At 32.0% G+C, this 14,197-nt stretch overlaps 1 protein-coding gene across 1 annotated transcript; it reads left to right on the top strand.

The window, feature by feature from the left end:
- The first annotated feature begins 27 nt into the window (after window positions 1–27).
- On the top strand, window positions 28–13,891 carry LOC143073659 (uncharacterized). The gene is made up of 5 exons (XM_076249360.1): window positions 28–121; window positions 2,719–4,666; window positions 5,104–5,338; window positions 6,080–6,181; window positions 11,746–13,891. Exons 2-5 carry the CDS (start codon window positions 2,720–2,722, stop codon window positions 12,333–12,335), a joined length of 2,874 nt encoding a protein of 957 aa, XP_076105475.1. The 5' UTR covers window positions 28–121; window position 2,719; the 3' UTR covers window positions 12,336–13,891.
- Window positions 13,892–14,197: the final 306 nt, after the last annotated feature.

The following is a 14,197-nucleotide window of genomic DNA, read 5'->3' as shown; positions in this document are numbered from 1 at the left end:
TTAAGTGCTGATAGGTTTGCAATCAAATACACATATTTCTTGCAGGTGCTCTTTGGCAGACGAAATATATTCATACGCAAATAAATGCAAGAAAACTGCAGCGATCACTCTATCCATGCAGGTTTGTTATTCCTTCGATGTATCTTTGTTAACTATGCACTTTAAGGATAAAAGGCATTTGCACAATTGTTAACATGACCAATTTATAAATGTCATTTTCGCCTTCAATCCGAAACACACCGTAAGTTTCGGTTTAAATGGGTGGTCTATCAGTCTCCTCCATTTTTCGGTCTGTCTTTCCACACTTGTTTACCTTTTTCAAAAATGTTGAGCAGAGTGCCAATGACGACAGGAAATAGCCAAGCTAATTATATGATGAAAGTATTTATTTATTGAATAAATAAAAGAGGAAGAAAGATTGATTTGTTGTTTGTTTTATCCTCCGCCATTTTCACTCCATCATTGACAGGGGGCGTGGTCAAAATATTTTGATAGGCCAAGGGAAAAATAATTTTGAGGCCAAAAATGTGAAGTTATAAACCCTGCATCTTAGTGGAGTATGTAATAACTTCAAAAATTTAATTATTGACATATAAACCTTACAATTTGTAACAAAATAAATAAGAATAAGAATATTTTATTTCCAATAGGCAATTAAAGGGCCATACAGAGACATATAATACAATTATTATATGTCTCTGGGACCTATAAAGAGCTTTCATGACATTACATACAAGTACGTAAGATTAGACATAAATTAGAGACATATAATATAAGAAAACAACATTGTTTAATACTATTAAAAATGCTCTAAAAGTCCAGGACAGAACCAGATAATACAATTTACATCTTTAAAATATACCATTTAAAATCATATACCACTCAAAATATGTATATTTGTGGATAATTTGCATTTATTATTTTTGAACTTCTCCTTATCTCTAGATTTTTAGATACATACTTTCCTAAACATTTATACAAATTTAAATTTTCTTGTGTAAATAGCCATAAAAACTTTGAAAAATTGTCTAAAGATTGAAAATTATTACAATTTAGAGAAATTTAATTAAAAAACTCATTTCTGTTATCAATATATAGTGGACATTCAGTTACAAAGTGTAGCTCATCTTCAACTTTATTTAAAGTACAGTATAAACATTTTCTCAGTGTCCTATTCACATAAAGTTTGGCATATTTATCAGTCTCAATCCTTAATGGATGAGCGCTTATTCTAATTTCACAGATTGATTGTCTTAATCTAAAATCTTTTAGATCCAAATATTTTTTAAAACAAAATCGAGTTTTAAAGGAAAAATAGGTAATAAGTTTACCTTGATCTGATTGTAAAACTTTATTTCTATTTTCCTTCCAGAAATGGAGATAGTATTTATATAGCTTATCTTTGATAAATTTTGTGAAAGAGTAGATACTGGTTTTTAAATTACATGTTTGTATGCCCAGCTTTTTTAAAATACAGTCTATACTTGAAAACCATGTATTCACTTTATTATTGTGTAGTTCTTTACTACATAAATATGCATCATATAATAACATGTTCTTAGAATTATCGAGTCGATGATAATATTTCAACATTGCTAATATAATATAAAAATACATTGGGTATCTCCCTAGTTCAGACGTCACAGCAAGATTACTGGATTTCTTATTTACACCTAGAACATATTTCATAAATTTGATATGTGATTTTTCAGATGTATCATTTGAAAACACCTTTTCTAAAATATATTGATAATTTTTCTTATATGCAGCTGAGTTTACAGAAAACATACCCCAGACTTCACATCCATAGGTTAAAATTGGTTTTACATTACGGTCATACAGTATAAATGAAGTAAAGTTGAAACACTAGGGTTTGAGGATGACATACATTGTTGTAATTTAAAACATGCTTTCATAGACTTTTTGTACAGTTCATCTTTACATTGAAAAAATTTTCCACTGGGTATAAAAGTGATGCCCAAATATTTATAAATAGGTATAATAAACAAGAAATAAGTATATATGTAGATATAACAACAATTATAATTTTAAACTAACAATGAAATAATTCATAATATTAAATAATTACTCATGCTTCAGTGATTCCCTATATAATCAACCAAATTTTTCCGCCTATGTCTCTACCCCAAGCGACAGTACCGGTACATGTATTCTAATTAAATAATCCTGAAAATGGGTAACGATCTTAATGTGAAGAAAATTAGGTTACTCCTTTAATACATTATATATAAATAAGAAGATGTGGTATGATTGCCAATTTTTAAGTATGTTAATTTTACTAAGTTCGTGTTAATTAGTCTTTAGTTTTCTATGTTGTGTCTTGTGTAATAATATATTTGTCTGTTTGTCCTTTTTTCAATTTTATAACCTGTCAACTACTGAACATCAGATTCCTGACTTAGGACATGTGCAAACAAATGCAGCGGGTTTAAACATTTTAATAAGTACCAATCTTCACCCTTATCTGAAGCAATAGTGTTAAGTTGTTATTGCTACTTGCAGTCATTCATTTTACAATTTACATATTTACCTCTATCCTACTGTTATAAAATGTAACAACAAACAAAAATAGTCAATTGGGCAATTGTTCATTTCACCAAAAATTGCCAAATTTATTAGATATGTATAGAGTTAACACACAAATAATAAGAAAATTTTAGCAGTTGTGATCTTCATCTTTCTTCTCTTATTTTACAGAATGGAGGATGAGGATGGTAACCCACAAGAAGACTGTGAAACAGATGACAATGATGTACCCTTGCTTTACTCAGAAAACATAACTCTTCCAAATAGCACAAGGACTCATCAAACTACCAGTCCAGTATTATCCAAAATAACAGACAAAGATGGACAGACAACATGTCTGGTCAATAAACTACAAAAGGAAGAAATGAATGATTTGAAATTAGAATCACATCAAGATATCAGAAGGATGTACATCAAAAATATTAATATTTTACAAAATCAAAGAAATTTTATGACAATATGCAAAGACAGTATTACCAGTAATGTGAATCATTTGAATATTGAGGCCACAAGTGTGCCATCTGTGAACAAGAGCTTAGATATTCCTAAGACAGTCAAATTCACACTGCTTGGTAGAATATGTACAGGACCTAGAAAGCTGACTGCACAGACTGACGTAAGACCAGATATTGGTGTAGACGTTCTGGAAATCGACAAAGATGCTACTTTTATCCCAAATCTAGAGGATATTAAATCACAGATTAGTTCGGAAGTTTCACCCTCTGTAGTCAGTGAAGATCATGAAGAAACAGATAAGAAAAGATTTTCTTATTCATCAGGTGAAAACCAAGACCTTGATAATCCAGAGTCTGATAACTTTATTCGAGCTACTGCTGAAAAATTTGAAAGTGTGAATGTTTGGGATGAGGAATACACATCTTTGAAAAATAATCTTCTAAACAATGATCCATTAGTATACCAAGGACCTGAGATTGATGATTCTTTTACTACAGATTTTGATAAAGATGGAAAAGCATCGAGGAAGAGAAAAGGGAAGAAACCTACATTTGTTCAGATAAAACAAGAGGATGCGGTTACATCAGAGGAAGAATTTCATGACGAATTTCTTCCAAAATCCAATGATTCTATTTATGCATCTGTCGAGCATATCTATGACAATGAATCAGAAACCTCACAAATGTCTCCAGAAATGAAAAAGTTACAACAAAAGTTACATCCCTTTGCAATTACCTCCCCTAGTTTTAATAAAGCTGCTGCACCAGCTGTTATGACAACATCAGTTGGCCACACTGGTACTGTTGTGACTGTTTCCATAGTCACCAAAAAATCTCAAAATAACATAGAACACTTGACCCCAACAGACTTAATGTCAGGAGGAATAATGTCTCTTAATTTCAAGAAAGGTCAAAACACTTACGAAGATATTGTACCTGAAGATCCAAGTGATGATGAAGATACAAAGAGTAAAACAGAACAAAAAAAGACATATTATCATGTTATGGAAAAGTTGAAAGCTATAGAGGCAGATAACGATGAAGAACTTCATAAAAACTTAGATCGCATGGAAATTAATGTGCAGATTCTCGATAGTCAGCTCATCCAGAATGGCGAACAAAAACGATGGCAATGTCAGCTTTGTTCAAAATCTTACACAACCAAACACAACTTGATCACTCATATATTAGATCACAACGGTATTAAACCACATCTTTGTATGGTGTGTGGAAAATATTTTAAACAACTAAGCCACCTTAACACACACATGTTGACACATGATAACATTAAACCACATGTGTGTACTATTTGTGGAAAGGAGTTTACACAAATAAGTCATCTCAAAAGACATCAGACTGTTCATCTAGAAAGTAGGCCTTATATTTGTGATATTTGTGGGAGGGGCTTTGCTTACCCTAGTGAGTTAAGGACTCATAAAGAAAAACATAATTCAGACATAGAGAAATGTGATGAATGTGGTGAAGAATTTGATTCTGTAAAGGCTTTGAAACTTCATTTAGTGCTTCATGAAAAAAGAGAAGAACTTATCTGTAAATATTGTGGGAAAGTCTTCAGGTATCCTAGTCAGCTGAAAGATCACATGATCACACATGAAGGTTCACGACCTTACATTTGTACAGAGTGTGGTATGGATTTTATGAAGGTAAGTAACAGAACAGGATGATAAATTTATTCTTGTCTAATGTCTTACTAAATCTGATATGTACAATGTAAATGGTATGAATTTAAAAAGAAGATGTGGTATGATTGTTTTTTAAACAACTCTTCACCAGGGACCAAATTTTAAGGATGCAAACAACTATAGGGCCTTCAGCAATGAGCAAAAACCTATACTATATTATACAATGTATAGTGAGCAATAAAAGTCAAAGATTAAAAAATTAAAGAACATCTTCTCTATGAATTTTTTGATTTGTCTTCAGGTTCATGTGTAAAGGACTTGTATCATTTATTTATTGTTTGGAATTTGATATGCATTTTTCTTGACTACATTCATAAGAAAATTCTTAAATATGAGCGAAGGTAAGTACTGGATAGATATATATGAATATGCTACTTGTATGTTTCATCTGTTTTCAGGAGCATCATTTGAAGGCTCACCAGTTCACTCACTCTGGACAAAAACCCTTTGCCTGTGATATTTGTGGCAGATCATTCAACCAGAAAGCTAACATGATGCGGCATGTATTAATTCATAATGCCACCAGAGCATTCAAATGTGAAGTGTGTGGGAAAACATTTACTCAGCCACAAACCCTCAAAGCCCACCAAGTGGTACACAGTAAAACTAAACCTTTCCAGTGTAAATTTTGTGGTAAGGACGTGTTTTATCATGGAAATACAAAGCCATTTCTATGTTGTGTATGTTAAATATTTGAAAATGCTTATTCTATACACTCATGTAATTAGATAATCTATACATTCATCTTGTGCATTTGAAAGTATTCAAACTATTTGATACAGAATTTTATGATTATTCAAAACATGGAACTTTAACGCATATTGAATGCATACCTGTAAAGAAGAAGAAGTGGTATGATTGTCAATGAGACAACCTTCTACATATGACCAAATGACACGGTAATTAACAACTATAGGTCACCATACATTACTACCACAGAACAGTCACAATTTAAGTCTACAAACTCTGGTTAAAACTAGGAACCAGTGAGTTTTATATTCACAACCAAAGAAAATGACAAGTTATAACTTATTTATTGACATTTACAGGTATAAAAAAGACAATTTACAGAAAGTTTTCAGTGTCAAAGGCTATGTCATCTGTGGAAGGATAATTTATACAACAGCTTCCTCTAGCATCAATTTATATTGGCAGTCTAATTTTAACAAATTGTCTTTTCTGCAAAATTGTTATTGTTGCCTGATTGTCCTTACATAGTTTTTGAAGCATATATTGTATATTTAATGAAAGAAGTGCATACATGTATATGTCATGATATCAAAAATATAATTATTGTGTTCATTTTGCATAAAATTGTCAATTTTTGACACTTAACGATTTTTCTTGAGTGAGCATATTGATGTATTTTTACAGGAAAACAGTTTGGGAGGTTACATAACTTACAAGGCCATCTTCATATGCACAATGACACAAAACCTTACTCGTGTTTTTGTGGAAGTACATTTACTCTCAAAGGTAATTATTGCTAGCTTTTCTCTAAAGAAGAACTTTAATGGTCAATAGAGAGTAGATTACAAGATAACTTTTAATTTGCATGTCTGTGTCTATCAAAATTTTTGGTAAACTGTATGTCACATTGTAATTTAAGAACAATAACGGTTTGACAAATGGGTCAAGATGCGTATTAGTTTCTCCATAGGCGGTAATGGTAAAGTGTTGCTCAGTCCATATTGTTAACTTTGATATGTATGATGGCTCGTTTCGAAGCTGAGACATTTTCACATACATGTATGTGGTTAAATTTTCAGGGTACAAAGTGAGATTACTTTTTCTGTAAATTAGCAAACCCCAAGTATCCTTTTGTGATGCGGCTCCTCGTGGTAAAAAATCCTTTTTTTAACACAATGACTTCTTTGAAAATTTAATAGTTTGAACTCATTTAATAGATCCATAGTCTTTACATATTTATTCTATGTTCCCCTACTTTCTAAATCAACACACATGGTTAAGCTCAGTCCTTACTTTCTAAATCAACACACATGGTTAAGCTCAGTCCTTACTTTCTAAATCAACACACATGGTTAAGCTCAGTCCTTACTTTCTAAATCAACACACATGGTTAAGCTCAGTCCTTACTTTCTAAATCAACACACATGGTTGAGCTCAGTCCTTACTTTCTAAATCAACACACATGGTTAAGCTCAGTCCTTACTTTCTAAATCAACACACATGGTTGAGCTCAGTCCTTACTTTCTAAATCAACACACATGGTTGAGCTCAGTCCTTACTTTCTAAATCAACACACATGGTTGACCTTAGTCCTTACTTTCTAAATCAACACACATGGTTGAGCTCAGTCCTTACTTTCTAAATCAACACACATGGTTAAGCTCAGTCCTTACTTTCTAAATCAACACACATGGTTAATCTTAGTCCTTACTTTCTAAATCAACACACATGGTTAAGCTCAGTCCTTACTTTCTAAATCAACACACATGGTTAAGCTCAGTCCTTACTTTCTAAATCAATACACATGGTTAAGCTCAGTCCTTACTTTCTAAATCAACACACATGGTTAAGCTCAGTCCTTACTTTCTAAATCAACACACATGGTTAAGCTCAGTCCTTACTTTCTAAATCAACACACATGGTTGAGCTCAGTCCTTACTTTCTAAATCAACACACATGGTTGAGCTCAGTCCTTACTTTCTAAATAAACACACATGGTTAAGGTCAGTCCTTACTTTCTAAATCAACACACATGGTTGAGCTCAGTCCTTACTTTCTAAATCAACACACATGGTTAAGCTCAGTCCTTACTTTCTAAATCAACACACATGGTTAAACTCAGTCCTTACTTTCTAAATCAACACACATGGTTAAGGTCAGTCCTTACTTTCTAAATCAACACACATGGTTGAGCTCAGTCCTTACTTTCTAAATCAACACACATGGTTAAACTCAGTCCTTACTTTCTAAATCAACACACATGGTTAAGCTCAGTCCTTACTTTCTAAATCAACACACATGGTTAAGCTCAGTCCTTACTTTCTAAATCAACACACATGGTTAATCTTAGTCCTTACTTTCTAAATCAACACACATGGTTAAGCTCAGTCCTTACTTTCTAAATCAACACACATGGTTAAGCTCAGTCCTTACTTTCTAAATCAACACACCTGGTTAAGCTTAGTCCTTACTTTCTAAATCAACACACATGGTTAAGCTCAGTCCTTACTTTCTAAATCAACACACATGGTTAAGCTCAGTCCTTACTTTCTAAATCAACACACATGGTTAAGCTCAGTCCTTACTTTCTAAATCAACACACATGGTTAAACTCAGTCCTTACTTTCTAAATCAACACACATGGTTAAGCTCAGTCCTTACTTTCTAAATCAATACACATGGTTAAACTCAGTCCTTACTTTCTAAATCAACACACATGGTTGAGCTCAGTCCTTTTTTTCTAAATCAACACACATGGTTAAGCTTAGTCCTTACTTTCTAAATCAACACACATGGTTGAGCTCAGTCCTTACTTTCTAAATCAACACACATGGTTAAGGTCAGTCCTTACTTTCTAAATCAACACACATGGTTGAGCTCAGTCCTTACTTTCTAAATCAACACACATGGTTAAGGTCAGTCCTTACTTTCTAAATCAACACACATGGTTAAGGTCAGTCCTTACTTTCTAAATCAACACACATGGTTAAGCTTAGTCCTTACTTTCTAAATCAACACACATGGTTAACCTCAGTCCTTACTTTCTAAATCAACACACATGGTTAAGCTCAGTCCTTACTTTCTAAATCAATACACATGGTTAAACTCAGTCCTTACTTTCTAAATCAACACACATGGTTGAGCTCAGTCCTTACTTTCTAAATCAACACACATGGTTGAGCTTAGTCCTTACTTTCTAAATCAACACACATGGTTGAGCTCAGTCCTTACTTTCTAAATCAACACACATGGTTAAGGTCAGTCCTTACTTTCTAAATCAACACACATGGTTGAGCTCAGTCCTTACTTTCTAAATCAACACACATGGTTAAGGTCAGTCCTTACTTTCTAAATCAACACACATGGTTAAGGTCAGTCCTTACTTTCTAAATCAACACACATGGTTAAGCCTAGTCCTTACTTTCTAAATCAACACACATGGTTAACCTCAGTCCTTACTTTCTAAATCAACACACATGGTTAAGGTCAGTCCTTACTTTCTAAATCAACACACATGGTTAAGCTTAGTCCTTACTTTCTAAATCAACACACATGGTTAACCTCAGTCCTTACTTTCTAAATCAACACACATGGTTAAGGTCAGTCCTTACTTTCTAAATCAACACACATGGTTCAGCTCAGTCCTTACTTTCTAAATCAACACACATGGTTGACCTTAGTCCTTACTTTCTAAATCAACACACATGGTTAAGCTCAGTCCTTACTTTCTAAATCAACACACATGGTTAAGCTCAGTCCTTACTTTCTAAATCAACACACATGGTTAAGCTTAGTCCTTACTTTCTAAATCAACACACATGGTTGAGCTCAGTTCTTACTTTCTAAATCAACACACATGGTTAAGGTCAGTCCTTACTTTCTAAATCAACACACATGGTTAAGCTCAGTCCTTACTTTCTAAATCAACACACATGGTTGACTTTAGTCCTTACTTTCTAAATCAACACACATGGTTGACCTTAGTCCTTTGTAAACAATAGAAACATGCCCAATATCACTACACAGAGATTTTTTGTTTTCACATGACTTTTGAGTTCCTCATTCTGAGGCACATTAGGGATATTGTCCCAAATATGGTTTTATATTCAATTTTTGATGTGACATGCAGAATTCAGAAACAAAATTTTATTTTTCCAGAATTAATATCAAATTTATTATTAATGAAAAGTAGTTGATATTTTTTTTAACATTTTTATACGACCGCAAAATTTGAAAAATTTTTCGTCGTATATTGCTATCACGTTGGCGTCGTCGTCGTCGTCGTCGTCGTCGTCCGAATACTTTTAGTTTTCGCACTCTAACTTTAGTAAAAGTGAATAGAAATCTATGAAATTTTAACACAAGGTTTATGACCACAAAAGGAAGGTTGGGATTGATTTTGGGAGTTTTGGTCCCAACATTTTAGGAATAAGGGGCCAAAAAGGGCCCAAATAAGCATTTTCTTGGTTTTCGCACTATAACTTTAGTTTAAGTTAATAGAAATCTATGAAATTTTGACACAAGGTTTATGACCACAAAAGAAAGGTTGGGATTGATTTTGGGAGTTTTGGTTCCAACAGTTTAGGAATTAGGGGCCAAAAAAGGGCCCAAATAAGCATTATTCTTGGTTTTCGCACAATAACTTTAGTTTAAGTAAATAGAAATCTATGAAATTTAAACACAAGGTTTATGACCATAAAAGGAAGGTTGGTATTGATTTTGGGAGTTTTGGTCCCAACAGTTTAGGAATAAAGGGCCCAAAGGGTCCAAATTAAACTTTGTTTGATTTCATCAAAAATTGAATAATTGGGGTTCTTTGGTATGCCGAATCTAACTGTGTATGCAGATTCTTAATTTTTGGTCCCGTTTTCAAATTGGTCTACATTAAGGTCCAAAGGGTCCAAAATTAAACTTAGTTTGATTTTAACAAAAATTGAATCCTGGGGGTTGTTTGATATGCTGAATTTAGAAATGTACTTAGATTTTTAATTATTGGCCTAGTTTTCAAGTTGGTCCAAATGGGGGTCCAAAATTAAACTTTGTTCATCAAAAATTGAATAAATGGGTTCTTTGATATGCCAAATCTAACTGTGTATGTAGATTCTTAATTTTTGGTCCAGTTTTCAAATTGGTCTACATTAAGGTCCAAAGGGTCCAAAATTAAACTAAGTTTGATTTTAACAAAAAATTAAATTCTTGGGCTTATTTGATATGCCTTATCTAAATATGTACTTTGATTTTTGATTATGGGCCCAGTTTTCAAGTTGGTCCAAATCAGGATTCCATATCAAGTATTGTGCAATAGCAAGAAATTTTCAATTGCACAGTATTGCACAGTAGCAAGAAATATCTAATTGTACAATATTGTGCAATAGCAATTAATTTTCAATTGGAGTTATCTTTCTTTGTATAGAATAGAAGTTGATAATATATGTTGGAAATTTGCCAGACATGACTATGATGTCATTTTCTATTTTTATTTGCCAATAACTTTATGTAAATAACTTCATTGGAAATTTGCCAATATAAAATGTTGCTGATGAAGCTTTTTTTCCTTATCTTATCTAAAATGTTTTTAGATAATGTATGTTGGACATTTGCCAGACATGACTATGATGTCATTTTCTTTTTTTTATTTGCCAATAACTTTATGTAAATAACTTCATTGGAAATTTGCCAATATAAAATGTTGCTGATGAAGTTTTTTTTATTGTTTTATACAATAAACAATGTATATTCACTTTTACTACCAACCAATCTTTACCATTCAGTGATAACAAGCACTTTATTTTACATTTTAATATTTTATGATGTATTTAAAAGAGTAGTTATTGTTGCAAACTCCATTAGAAATTTGAATTGATATCAGTTTTGGAAAAAGGGAAACGGGGATGTGAAAAAAAAGGGGGTGGGTTTTAATTTTTCTCATTTCAGATTTCATAAATAAAAAGAAAATTTCTTCAAACATTTTTTTGAGAGGATTAATATTCAACAGCATAGTGAATTGCTCAAAGGCAAAAAAAATATTTTAAGTTCATTAGACCACATTCATTCTGTGTCAGAAACCTATGCTGTGTCAACTATTTAATTTTAGATTTAAAAAGTTTGAAGAAGAAATCTTTAATTGATTTGTAAAATCTTGACATTTGTTTTGTGTAAAAAAAAAACATGTAATGTCAAAAATTTGATCACAATCCAAATTCAGAGCTGTATCACGCTTGAATGTTTTGTCCATACTTGCCCCAACTGTTCAGGGTTCGACCTCTGCGGTCGTATAAAGCTGCGCCCTGCGGAGCACCTGGTTTTTATATGATTTACTAATTGATTTGTTCAAATCTTTTGTTTTAAAGGAAATTTAAACAGACACAAGAAAGTAAAACATGGACTGGACGAGTCTACAGAGGACATGGAGGAGCAAGCAGTCAACTTCCTGAACGAGATGTCATCTGGTCGAGTACATAATGAAATGGATGATTCTAGTAGTGTGGAACAAGTATTGTCTTCTCCTGATTCTAAATCACCAAGGAAAGGAAGAAAATCAGTCCCTAGAAAACTTCTCCAAGGTCAAGGGGTCGGCCTGCTGGAGGAATCTGATGAAAATACACTAAATAATGATGAACAATTGTCAAAGTATTTCTATAATACACTTGTTGATGAAACTGAATTTGACAAAAATGAAAATTTTGATCCAGAATCTGTTTCCTTGGAAACAGGTATAGGTTTAGGTATAGAAACATCACCTGTATCAAAATCAGTCAGAAAACGTAAAAAACCTGAGCGGGTATTTAATATGGATGCTTTTGATGACAGCCATTTTGATGACATGTCTGAAGAAGAAGGTGAAGACTTAGAAAATGAAGATATTCCAAATAAGAAAATAAAAGTTAATTCAAAAGGTACAAAATTGGATTCTATCCTTAAAGAAAAATTTAGCAAATAAAATTTTACAAGTATTTATTTAAGGCCTCTTAAATTAGTAAATAAGTTAATATATGCTGTCAATTTCATATTAACAAAAGGATTGATGGCTATAAAAAATTTAACTTTAGAACTAAAATGACCTAATCTTGCATGATTCCATAATGATAATTTCAAAAAGAATTCTGAACAATGGAAACACGTCAGGGGCAGAACTTATGTGACATTAGCTTTTAGTGATAGAATGTATAACTGAATCCATTTCAACAGTATTTTTATGTTTTATGTTTAAGTTTTGAGAACTCAGCTAATTTGAAGCCTTACCTACTTGTGTATACCTAGACATACACAGGGGGTCTTCTGTATGTTGAGATCCCCATTTGTAGACATGAACATGTACTGTAGAGTTACTTATTGTGTATACATAGACATGCAAGGGGCCTCATGTATGTTTAGACCCTCAGTGTAGACATATATATGTACTGTTATTTTACTGTGTTGTTTTAAGTCTGTACTATGTACTGATTTGTGATAATTGTTTTAAGTTATGTTCATTTGTTTTTGTTACATATAATATTTAGAAGCATTACTTAACTTCTAGTTAATTATGAATTATAACTGCTGCTGTTTTGATTTGTTAAAATCTGTTTTAATTATTATTTGTCTTATTTCAGTTATAAGAATAAACTGAAGAAATATTCATTTTTTGTGGGGTTAAAATTTTGTGGTTTTGTCTCTATATAAGATTTCATGGTTTCAAGTAAATTGAAGTGATATTATATGTAAGTTAAATCTTCTTTGGGGTTTTAATTTCAAGGATATATTATTTCCACAAAATAAACGTAATAAATCCTCCACCAAAATTTCTGCATTTACAGCATATTTTCAAAAACACCTTACAATCAGAAAAAAGTGTTTTCGCTGATAATTGGTATGGTCATTTTTTTGCCATCTATTTTTTGGAATCTGGCAAATGGTCATTTGGGAATGACAAAGTTTGTGGCATTGTCAACCTTCAAATTATGAACTTTAATGTGTTGCTGGTTAATGCATACCAATGGAAAACATTTGCCATATATGATTGAATGTGCACACAGGTTTCTCTAACATCTCCTCCTCTTCACATATCAAGAAAGTGTCATTAATCTAAATTATCAAAAAAAGTATTTATAATCAATATTCAAATCTGAGAATTTTTCTTCCTCCATTCTATGAAGAAAGTCCAAAGCAAGACATAATTGTATAGTTTAAGATGTTAGCATTTGTGGTTAGGTCACAGGGACAAAACATACTTATCTCCGAAATATTTAATCACCAAAAAAAATGTTTCCCTAATATAATTCATCTCCTTATATTAGTGATTACTAGAATGGCCATTATAAACCATTGTCTTTCAATTGTAGCATTTATTTGTTTTAATTTTGTTATTTACAATTAATTTGTATGTACAAGTGTACATTGTAAATTTTGAAGTATTTTTGGTTTTTTTTTCTGTATTTGTTTTGATTTTGTTGAATCATTCCTACAATTATTTGAATACAGCATTTGTAACTTTAATATAGAAATCTACATCTATAGTATTATGTTTTTAATAATCTGTGAAAATCAGTAAGTTAACATCTACCTTTATGTTTCTATCCTGTCTTTCACTTTTATAAACTTGATCATACACAAATGTAGTGGGTTTATTGGTATGTGATGGACAGAGATTTTCATATCACCTTGGTTTTCTTGTTCAAATTTTTCAAGCAGGAGGTAATGCATAAAATCAGCTTGGTCAAAACAAAGACTTGAACAAAACAAAGACTTGAACAAAGTTGTATTTGCGTCTTCTCTGTCAAGCACAAAGAAATTAGAATTAAAAGCAAATATAAACTATTTAAT

Source organism: Mytilus galloprovincialis, chromosome 4 (assembly GCF_965363235.1).
Source record: "Mytilus galloprovincialis chromosome 4, xbMytGall1.hap1.1, whole genome shotgun sequence".
NCBI lineage: Eukaryota > Metazoa > Mollusca > Bivalvia > Mytilida > Mytilidae > Mytilus > Mytilus galloprovincialis.
Note: the sequence above shows the minus strand (reverse complement) of the source record. Positions and strands in the feature narration are given on the sequence as shown.